Source organism: Cibotium barometz, chromosome 38 (genome assembly GCF_041138505.1).
Source record: "Cibotium barometz isolate CiBa-2024 chromosome 38, ASM4113850v1, whole genome shotgun sequence".
In the NCBI taxonomy this organism is placed as follows: domain Eukaryota; kingdom Viridiplantae; phylum Streptophyta; class Polypodiopsida; order Cyatheales; family Cibotiaceae; genus Cibotium; species Cibotium barometz.
In genome coordinates this window covers 21,171,071-21,182,870 of record NC_141083.1, presented here as the reverse complement: position 1 = coordinate 21,182,870, position 11,800 = coordinate 21,171,071, and the positions used below count along the sequence as shown (strand labels likewise).

General features: G+C 40.5%; 1 protein-coding gene across 1 annotated transcript; it reads right to left on the bottom strand.

Moving 5' to 3' along the window:
• Positions 1-3,762: 3,762 nt before the first annotated feature.
• LOC147616463 (uncharacterized) lies at positions 3,763-4,676 on the bottom strand. Its single transcript, XM_086777535.1, has 2 exons — positions 4,327-4,676; positions 3,763-4,149 (listed from the first exon to the last, which is right to left on the bottom strand). The coding sequence occupies exons 1-2, from the start codon at positions 4,538-4,540 to the stop codon at positions 3,902-3,904; spliced, it is 462 nt and encodes a 153-aa protein (XP_086633661.1). The 5' UTR covers positions 4,541-4,676; the 3' UTR covers positions 3,763-3,901.
• Positions 4,677-11,800: the final 7,124 nt, after the last annotated feature.

Below are 11,800 nucleotides of genomic sequence, written 5' to 3'. Positions count from 1 at the left end.
TTTCGTTCACGGTGCGATATGGCAGTTCTCCATGTTTTTGAATCGACATATCGCTCCGTGGGTGGATGGTTGGGTGAATTTTATTGATAAGTTCTCTCTTCCCCTTTTCTTTCACTGATTTCGTTCACGGTGCGATATGGCTATTCTCCATGTGAAATCAAATCGACATATCGCTCCGTGGACGGTTGGATGAATTTTAGAGATTTCGTCCATGGTGCGATATATCGATTCTCCATGTTTTCGAATTGAAATATTGCTCTATGGACGGGTCTGAAAATTTTATTGATAAGTTCTTGTTTCGTTCACCGTGCAATATATCTATTCTCCATGTTTTCAAATTGAAATATCTCTCCGTGGAAGGGTCTGAAAATTTTATTTATAAGTTCTTGTTTCGTTCACCGTGCAAAAAGAACATTGGTCCATATTTGGATTCCCCTTATCGCGCGGTGGATGGTGGTCGTGTGACTTGGCTAATTACTCTGCCTTCTCTTTTCTAGTGCTATAATGGCGCGCACAAAACAGACCGTCAGGAGAGTTTCAGTGCCAGATCCAGATCCAACACCTGATCCAGTGCCGAATCCAATTTTAGTTCTAGATATTCCAAAGAAAATTCCAAAGAACGTCTTAAGTGAACCTATGCTTCCTGTGATGTCAAACCCAGCACCAACAGGAACATTTCAAAGGCAGGGTCACTTTGTAGAAACAAAGAAAAATGTTTGCGGAGATAAGGAAGGCGCACGCAGCTATCAATCTCCTCATCCCCAAAGCTCCTTTCTTGAGGATTGTCAAATACATAAGCGACAGAATAAAGTGGAAAGGTTACTTTAAATGGCAGAGTAGCGCCGTCACATGTCTTCAAGAGTCATGCAAGGACTTCCTTATAGACTTATTAAATGATAGTAAAATTTGTGCTGCCCATGCCAGGAGGGTCACACTAATGGACAAGGACATGACATTAGTAAGTAGAGTTAGGTATAGGTATGATAAGTTCATGCGACCTCTACCATTCACGGATAGGAAGGCAGCAGAAATCCTCTCCATTCCTCCTGCTTTGAAGAGGAATAGGGCTTCTGATGTGACAAGGTGGTTATTGAAGAGGTGACAACACCAGGTCCACAAGGGCTTAAGAGGCTTGTAAAGGGGGCCAATCTAAAGGGAAAGGAGAAATTATTAGAAGAGAATGTCGATAGGGATGATTTGGCAAAAACCTTCTAAAGTTGGAGGGAGAGAATAAGGTAGACTTAAGGCGGTGCCTAGTCAAATTATATGCAATGTCTCGTAACAGCACCGAGTAGGAGGAGTACCTCCATATCGCTCTAACGGATGTTTATATGCTCATTGAAAATAATAGAGAGATCAATGACAGTACTGTGCTTACTTGTTTAAGGTGTGTACTCTTCGCCTTTTTTTGAATGCTTTCTTATTTTGATTTCTTTTTCCCTTTCCTAATGTTTTTAATTCAATCTACAGGGTACTGTTGAAAGAGCTTTTGCCAGACCAGGCAAAGCAAGTATTTATTTGTGATCCTTTGGTATCAACTATCCTGATTGACCCGTCGAGGTCTGACGAGAGGACCTTGCTCCTTATTTCCAGGGAGTTAGTCCGGGTACCTACTTTGTTGTGCTGCCATATATAGAGAAGTATGTATTTTCTTTAGATTTCAAGCTGTTGATGGAATTTAAGTTGTTAGTTGCCTGTGTTAGGTTTCTTATATTTTTTGTTTACTTTCTCAATTTCAGAGGGCACTAGTCTGCTTGTTTGACAAATGTGGCGAAATGCCGGACAATTTTTATGAATAGCCTTCTCAGAATGCATGGACAGTCTAAATTGAATGGTGTATTTGATTGGTTGAAAGCACTAAAGCACATACATTAAATAAAATGTATCCATGCTAAGTTGGCGGATACATAGATCCTTGTTTGATGTGTATGCTGTAAAGCTATGCCAACCAAATAAAGAAAGTTAACATGAAACTTTAGACTAAGCTATTGGGCCAAAGTGGTCTTGAATTTGTTAAGATTATTGTACTATACCGTAGGGTGGTACAATTTATGTTTTTGATTGCTAGTTGACACTAGTGTAAAGTATCTAGAGACCAAGCGGGCAATATAATGCTCAAGTTTTCTATTGCAAAGTATGCAAAATTTAATTTAAGAATGGGAACAAGATGATTAAGGGTATTATACCATTTAAGAACCACTTGTGTACTTTAGATTAAGTTAAAATCTCATGTATTATAATTTACTGAACATGTATGTTTACTATGTATGTGGTTCAAGGGTTATAGTTTAAAAGAATTATGGACCTAGGTAGAGATTTTCTTTTGAGTGTAATAGTATCCTATATTATAGTTTATAGCTAGCTACTTAAAATGATTTAAAAATTTTCTTTTGAGTGTAATAGTATCCTATATTATAGTTTATAGCTAGCTACTTAAAATGATTTAAAAATTTTGGCATTTGAAAGTGTGTGGCAATGTCAATAGGGTAAGTTATTGATACTTGGCACAAATGCAAGTGACTCCCACTATCAAACTAAGAACTTATAATCTAGTTGTTTGTAGCCATTATCATTACCAAGTAGTCATTGTTGTGATTTGTACCAAAGAGCAAGCCACTCAAAATTAAATAAGAAAAGCCAATCTTAGAGAAAGAATTTCTTGTGAGTAATTAGCTCAAAATTCTTTAAAAGTTTGTGAAGCATGCTATATAATGAGCTAGTGACTCATATGTTCGGATGAGAGCAAGTAGCTTAAGTCATCATTCAAAGATTTGACTATTAGTTACAAAATGTAATGCGTATCAATGCTCCATGCAAGGTGTTCATATTGCTAATATGGTGTAATGGTAGAGGTTGCATGAACTTATCATACCTATATCTAACTCTGCTTTTACTACTGTCTCATATCCTTGTCCATTAGTGTGACTCTTTTGGCATGGGCAGCACAAATATTACTATCATTCAATAAGTCTATAAGGAATTCCTCACATGACTCTTGAAGACATGCAATTGGATACTCCCTTCAGCAAAAGGGATACAAGTGTTATAACCCTGCTACACATGAGTTGAGGGTAAACAGGGATGTTGTCTTTGATGAGATGAGCAGTTGGTATGCTACTAGTCTGTGTACCAAATCTCATCTGCCTTTCAACTCATGTTCCATATCTGTATGGAAAGTACATATATCCTCTTGAAATGGAAAGCACACATATCCTCTTGCAATGCCAGAAGTTCTAGAGGCCAGGTGGAAAGTTTTCAATTTGTGACTGCTCAATAATCTCTTTGCCCATTCACCCTGTAGGTCATCCTTATCCTCATCATTAAAGGTTTCTGCAACAAATATGAATTAGATCATTTAAGAGTAATTTTTAGCAATTACAGAACAACTTTGCCAATCATAGGTGCGTAGGTCTGCCTGGCGCTTGCCCATATGGATCTAATGCCTTCAACTGGCCAATATTTTGGCAATAATGGCTTGAGTTCCAATCAGGAACAGGGAAATGTTTTGGTGAAATCTTGAGAGAGTCTTTGTACCATTGACTCGGAATGGAGTTTCCTTTGTGACTATGGTGCAAACACTTCTTCCCTTGTACCAGGCATGGAGATGCATTTCTGTGAGATGACACAATTCTAATGAAATCTTCTACAATACAAATATACCAAGTATACAGGGACATCTGCACTAAAAAAGAGGTTAATCCTTCAAAAGCATATACCGAAGGGGCAGAGAAAGATGGACAACTCAATGAGACAACCGATGTTCGAAAACACAACCAGGTTAATAGTTAATCCATGGATTAACAAAGAAGATATAGCCAAAGGTCCTTGAAACACCATACAGTTACATTACACACATACTAGCGCTCTTGCACTGCCTCTTCCCCCGGCCTTGAACACACGTCTAGCGAGGTTTGACACAAAACTTCATGAGGCCAACGCGGCAATGTATGCCATCGTCGATGCTGCACGCGAAGTAGACCGGCTTCGTGTCTTGGAGTGTGAACTCATAGCCTGGGTCACCTTGAGTCGTGTTGGCCAGCATCACTGCTCTGTCAAATGAACACGCCTCATAAGCTTTCAAGCTATGGAGGCGGTTCACGTTGTGATTCTCTGGCCTGCCGTTGAACACAGAGGGCTTGTACTTGAATACTGTATACAAGGCCACACACACACCAAGTATACAGGACAAGTATGAGTGCCCAATTCCTTGCTCATGACATGAAAAAAACATCCATTTGATTAATGAACAAATCACTCTCTCTCACACACACACACACACACACACACACACACACACACACACACACAGAGTGCCCAATCCCTTACCCAGCGTATCGCCCACATGGAAAGGCCCTGCCTTCTGTGCCCAGGCGCTGTAGTTGTACCCAAAGTGCCAATGCTCCTCGCCGCCGACAATAATCTTGCGGCCGCCACCACCGTACTTCTTACGCCAGGCCTCGCCGCCACTGCTCATCAGCAGGATGAAGCAAGCCATCAGCGCAACGGCACCTGCCAATCTGTTATGGGAAGGCATGGCCATGACTCACAAATCACTCTCAGCTAGAGCCTCAGAGCTGCTGAAGGGCTTGATTGAGGACTAGAGAAACAGACACACTCACACAAAGTAAAATGGTCGTGTGTATTTAACATATGATGAGAATGGGGAAGGTCCGCGGCTGCTTTTTCCTGTAGTGTGTATGTAAGACTCGGTGAAAAGGAGCGGGGAGTCGGTGCGTTAAGAAACTGCCACTCTTGTACAGCCATTGACCATGCAAAATGGGGGTGAGGCAATTTCTAAAGATAGGCCGAAAATCTTCTCCACCAATGCAACACCGATATGGCGTTCAAAATACTTTCTGTTAATAAATGTGCGTGCGCACCAACCCCCCTTCTACACCGACCCATTAATAATTCCCACATGCTTAGATTAGTCAACACACCTTGCCTATACTAGACAACCTAACCTGTCCTCCCTACAAGGAGGATTGCATACCAAATTTGTAGCCCGTCGTGCGCATCATTCATTCAATATGCATGTCCACCAAGGCATCACAATATAAATTTGGTAACCACCTTGGAACCAAACGACTAAAAAGTTACAAATTGTAATTTAATTTAGATTGATGATTACCATTTGGTAACTTTGTACTAGTAAAAAATTATCAAATGATAACTCACTTTTTAAAAAAAATTACCATTAGGGTTTTTCTATAAGCCTATATGATGCATGCTTAACAAGGCTCAAATTGATAACTTGAGGCTCACCAAGGAGAAATCACTATAATATCTTGCTATTTTTTCCAAGTTCTCTCAATAAACTGATAGAAATAGCTTTAATTTTTTGAAACTCATACAACATCTAGCATGTATGAAAGAAATGAAGAGATCTTTGGAAACTTTAAGATCTAGAAAATTACCAAATTGTAACTCAAAATTTAGAATATGTTACCAATGGTAATTTAATGAAAATCTCAAATTTATACTATGCAAGGCATTGCCCAACAACCCTTGACAAATAATTGCATTAGGAATTTGTTTTTCCTCTATCACCTACGTGCCTAAAGATGCAAGTGAAGTTTGAAGTTGACCATGTGTAGACGAAGGTCCTCAAATTGTATAACCATTAAAAAAAGTTCACTTTTCCTTGACCTCCTATTGGGCACATTGTGCAAATAGTGTAGACCAAGCACTACATCTTGTCAGTAGACCCGTCTACAAAGGGAAAAAAGTACACATGTTATCTACTAATAACACTCAATAAAATGAGTACAAATATGTGGGCTTGGGCCTACTTGTCTACCACCACGGGAAAAAACGTGCACATGTATATACATAGGAAGAAAACGCACACACACACACACACATTATTGGTCTAAAAAGATCTTTGTTTTAGATCTCATCAGCTTTCCCCATAGCATGCCCCTTTATACAAATCCACTAGTGCATTGCCAAACATGGTATTATTTTCAGGCCATATTTAACACCTAATGCATTCCAAGAGACAACATTAGAGCACTACAATCTCAACATACATATCCATCGAAGCAATACCAACCACAATAATTTTTCCAAGCAACCTCTGTAAAGCAATCTCATCATGCATTGCCCTTTGTCAATTGCTTCTATGCTTCCACATACTTTCAACATGCAAGCAAAGGTCACTGTGTCTAGAGAGAGGTAGTCATGATGCATTTGTTCAAAACAATTCATAGCTTCCGCACCTTGGTCTTGCTGTTGGGCAAAACAGAGGCCATCATGATGCATTTGTTCAAAATAATTCATAGCTTCTGCTTGTTGGGCAAAGCAAAAGAGAGGCCATCATGATGCATTTGTTTAAAATAATTCATAGCTTCTGCCCCTTGGTCCTACTGGGCATATGTCGAGCAAGAGAGAAGCCATCATGATGCATTTATTCAAAACAATTCATAGCTTCTGCACCTTGGTCCTATTGTGCATGTGTCGAGCAAGAAGCTCCTCAAGCAATCGTTATGCTTTTGCAAGATCTATACATAGATATCGTTGAATGTGAGAAGTCCAAGAGATCCCAAGAACACTTTATGCATGGTTCAAGTAGACATCATCCCTACTTCTCTCCTTGGCAAGCACACTCAGTCCCCAACAACCTTTGTATGGCAATCTTCTTGTGAATCTTGTGCTTAGCACACATTAGCTCGCATATATGCAACCAAATGAGCGTGTGCGGCTTGACATAATGGTCTCTTCTCAAAATTCTCCACCCTGCGTCATACATACATCATAACTATTTTCACCATGTCATTTGCTCCTATGTTGTAACAAATTTTCAAGATGCAAGTGAAGGTCATTGCATTCATATAGAGACCCAATTAAATGCATCAATTCAAAATAGTTCCATGCTTCACATTAGTTTAAAATAGTTCCATGCTTCACATCAGTTCAAAATAGTTCCATGCTTCACACATAAATCAAATCTCTTTCTCTTTCGTCACACGCACACACCCTTGCAATTCGCGTTGAACACACACACTCACACACACAATGATCAGTTGCACGATATTTTGCACCACCATGAAGTATAGTCTTGCCAAAAAAGTGGGATCGTGTTCCTAGAGAGAATGTAAAAAACACGGATGAAAGCTGTAGTTATATGGTGAGAAAATCCCATAATGTAGAGGTGAATCCATGCTCGATCGTGTTCTCGACGATCATGGGAAGAGCAGTAAATAGCCCAAGTTGAACGATGAACTAGGGTACTATTGGCAAGGGCACTTGCACCTTCAATTACCTTATCTAGACCTAGGTAGAGCCTGCCTAATAAGAATGCGTATATAATGAATAGCACCATCAAGTTGCTGATAAAAAAGCCAACAACTGTGTAGTAGAATGAGAGCATACAAAACAAGTCAAGGCGATGCCCCAGGCAGTATACATCTCGGCTAAGAATCTACTTACCATTCCCACTTGCTACTTTGGCCTCGAACAGAGCTGTCTGATTTAGGCCAACATCTCTGCCCTTCTCCACCTGGATGTACTCATGATGAGTCGCATTGCCCCCTCTCAAAGTGCAACTAAAACCGACAAATATGTCTTCACTAATATTTATCACCCTGGATGCCTTGTTGATGCCCTCTCTTGTTAAAAACCATAATCATTCAAATACATCTGGGTGGCCATAATATACCTTGAGAGGACGTCTCTCTCTCTCTCTCTCTCTCTCTCTCTCTCTCTCTCTCTCTCTCTCTCTCTCTCTCTCTCTCTCTCTCTCAAAATGGCTTTTTCTTAGAAAATGAGCTGGCATTTTCTGAGTTTGAAATTTGAAAGTTTAAATAAAGTGACCCTTAACTGGCATTGTAGGCATTGCAGGTGAGGATAGGTGGGGACACCTATGCACATGCTCATAAAGGAAGACAACATTGAGGAGAGACTTGACCATGAGAGAGAAGAGAGTCAAAAAAGTATTAAATGAGGGCGCCCAAGGCTACAAAAAAAGCACGCCACATGGCAAGAGGGAAGTGCAAGCCCCTCTATATATAGAAAGAAGAAGCTTGTAAAATCACTTCACGAAACACGCCTATTCGAAGGATTCTAGACTTCGGAGTGTGACTGTGTGAGGGCCTTTACACATAGAACGGGCGCTACCCAAATGTTGGCCTAAAAAGCTGAAAATAGCTGTCAGATTTTAGCTATGTGTCAGTCAACTTGGTCTAGTCAACAATTCAGTCTTTGTCTTTCCTCAGTCACAACACTTGCACATTCAGCCAATCAGCTTTAGTTGTACTCAATCAGCCATTCTACTACATCTGCCAGTTTTGCCCTGTTAGCAACCTTTGACTTTCAGTTTTTGGCATTAAACTTCCTCGTCCATCAGTTGAGTCAGCTGGCTTTGTCTAGCTAGCCGTTAAACATTTAGATTCTTGCATTCAGCCATTCGGCTTCAGGCACTCCACATTAAAGCATTAGATTTCAGGCATTCAACTTTCTCTTTCAGCCATTTAGCTTCAAAACTCCACCATTTAGCCATTTAGCTTTAGGCACTCCACATTAAAGCAATATGCTGAATCTGTTGATGGTCAGCATAGTTGAAAGCCGAATGCATGGATGGAACTCGATTATCATTTCTCAAAGTAGCAAAAGGAAAAAAGGACTCCTGAGGTGATGCGAAAGAAATAAGGGTTGTATCAACCAAATGAGATGCATGTCCAGAGGCAACGCGTTTCCGACTACTATAGCAAGAAATCATAATGGTTGTATTCTCTTCAAGTAATGCGCGTGACCCATGGCAGTAGAGCAATATGGAAAATTAGCTACTGAATCTGATTGACTAGGAGTGATTCAGAGCTAAAACAAGCTTAGTTGAGTCGGCAATAAATAGAGGATGTGAGCATTGTGGACAATAGCAATCTATAAGATGTCAAGATGCACTAAATGTCAATACATATGAAAAATTACATGTGTCAATGGACAAGCCAACAAGGTTTTTAGTAAACCTAGCCAAAAAATGCTGATATAACAATCTGTCAATTGGGGACAACAGTGCATACAACCAGCCAGACCATGAGAGTATAAAGCAACCTGTTAGTATGGCAAAATAAAGAAGATGTGTAATCCCACACAGATTAAGGTAGAGGAACCCTGAATTATGCAAAGTGACAAGGCCACCAAGTTGAAGACAATGTAACAGTCTGACTCCATTAGAATTCATGTAGATAAGCTACACAAGGGAGGCAACTTAAACAAGGGGCTAGGAAAGAAAGTAATACATCTTAGCAAGTAGACATCATTGCATACAGGTATGGCTCCAAGACATAGCACAACTAAGAGGTCAAATGCATAAGTGACCAGGACCACTAATGGTAATACACAACATGTGTCCCCTCTCAAATGCAACTGCCACAAAGAGACAACTCTGCTGACAATTGCTAGAAAGCATAGTCAGTTGAGGGAATGATCATCACCAGGATCAATGTCAAGCATAGCACCAAACAACTAATAATCCTCATTCGGAGTACGGATCATTTCTAGGATCAATTTCAGGCATAGTAGCATCATGCAATGCTGCATCGATGAACCCACAATTGCACATTGGAATGAGTTATATCACAAATGGAGCAGTAGTAATTAGAAAGCTAGATGTTGAGGCTAGCTTTTGCAAGTGTTGAGATAGAAATTATATTCTCGTGGATGCCAGATACACACAAAGTGTCAGTGTAAGAGTACATGTGTCCTCATAACATGATGTCAGTTTCACATTTTTGATGCCTATAATGGCATAGGATGCATTATTAGCACACAAAATTTCACCACCTTGACGGAGCATCTCTCAAGGTGGCAAACAACTTCTTGCAGGAAGTAATGTGCAAAACAACAATTTGCAAGTCGAAAGCTACAGGTGGAATCGATAGGTCGAAAGCTACTGAGAGAATTAACAGGTCAAATCAGCTAGAAAAATCGATAGATTGGACACTAGCGTGGAGTCAGCAGAGGTCAGGAATCGGAAGCTGACATTACATTAGCAGGTCACAGTAATCGAAAGCTGACGTAGCATCAGCAGGTCAGAAGTTGACATGAAAGCAGCAGGTTAGCAGTTCAAAAACTAACATGGAATCAATAGGTGAAAGAGTGACTTGGAATCAATAGGTCGGAGACTGACTTGGAAGTAATAGAACAAAAGTTGAAGGTGGTCATCAGGTCAGAATCAGCGGATTGACAAATGCGAGACCGGCTGACGAACGAAATCTAAATCAGCTGGGTGAAAACTAAAAGCCAAACAATCCAATGTCAAAGGCAGAAGTCAAAATCTGGATCCGAAAGCAGAGTGCCAAAGCGGAAAGGCAATTGCTGAAAGCTTTGTTCGCTGACTCAGCCACCGCATCAAATGCTAAACACTGATGGTAGAAAGCTTAATGCCAAACGCCAAGCGCTAAAAGTTGATTGCTAAATGGAGAGAGCTGAAAGCCGAAAGCCAAGCTGCTGACGTGAAGGCTGCCAAGCGTTGTAAGCTGATTGTTGAATGCTAAACTGAAAGTTGAATGAAAGTTGAATGTTGAATGCCATAAGCTGATTGTTAAATGCCTGAAGCCGAGGCTGAACAGCTGAATTCTCAACCCGAATGGTTGGAATGCGGAAAGCCTGCAAACCGAAGGCTGTAAGCAGAAAGCCTGAAGCCAAATGGCTAAATGGTGGAGTTTTGAAGCTAAACGGCTGAAAGAGAAAGTCGAATGCCTGAAATTTGCTCGGACGTAACAACATGCATTTGATGTTTTAGACATTGGGCTTTTACACTATTTGGGTATCTAGTTCATACCAATTGAGGGGGGCCTCTTGCTATATCAACTTTTGAGGTTGTCCTTTATCAACGCACTATTGGATGCCTTCTCCTCTATGTAATACTTCAGCATGCACTGTCAGTTGAGCAGATTTCAGCATTGCCCTAGTACTTGGCATTGGCAAGAAGTGAAACATTCAGTCTTTCTTTATGCTTGTCTGCCTCATAATCCCTGGGCATGATGATCTGACACTAAGGTGTCAGGTTGTGAATCTGAGTACAACAACATTCATAGCTATTCAGGCATGTGTTAGCTCCATTGTCTATTGGTAGCTCTAGGCATTAGCTAGCCGTCTACTGGATAGTCAAAACAGATATACAATTGCGTAGATTCTTGTTTTTTATGCACGGATACAACACATTGAGGTGCATTTTAGTATGTCGGAGAGGGTCCATGCAAGAGAGAATGCCTTGAATAATGTACCTACATAGGCACATTCTCGGTTTTTGTGTGTGGATACAGCACATTCAGGTACATTTCAATATGTCAGGACAGGCTCCATGCAAGAGAGAATGCTTTTTGACTAATGTGCCTACACATGCCAATGTGGCAGATGGGTTTACCTAGTTTTTGTTACAACCTATACATGTTCACACCATGTAGTCGTGTAGATTCTCATTTTTTATGCCCGGACACAACACATTAAGGTGCATTTCAGTATGTCAGGAGAGGCTGCATGCAGGAGAGAATGCCTTGACTAATGTACCTACACAGGCTAATGTGGTAGATGGGTTTACCTAGTTTCTATTACAACCTATGCATGTTCCACCATTTACTACAGGGGGTTTGTTAGCCTTGAAGTCCCTAGTATGAATAGCCCTTCACATGGGCACTTTTTACCCCGTGCTAGAGCAAGGGTTTTTTCCCCGTGTGAACACACTCTTGTGAAGAGTGTGTTAGCCACATTAGTCCTAGGACTAGGGCTATATTGTACTCCACTCATTTGCTATCATCATCATTTAGTACTTTCCATCTTCTCTTCTGGTCTCTCTCTC

What these genes read in the sequence shown, in the direction of transcription:
- LOC147616463 (XM_086777535.1), bottom strand. Translation starts at nt 4,540, where the DNA reads ATGGCCATGCCTTCCCATAACAGATTGGCAGGTGCCGTTGCGCTGATG. An exon ending in CCATGTGGGCGATACGCTGG is followed by an intron (nt 4,150 to 4,326) that starts GTAAGGGATTGG and finishes CCTTGTATACAG; the next exon opens with TATTCAAGTACAAGCCCTCT.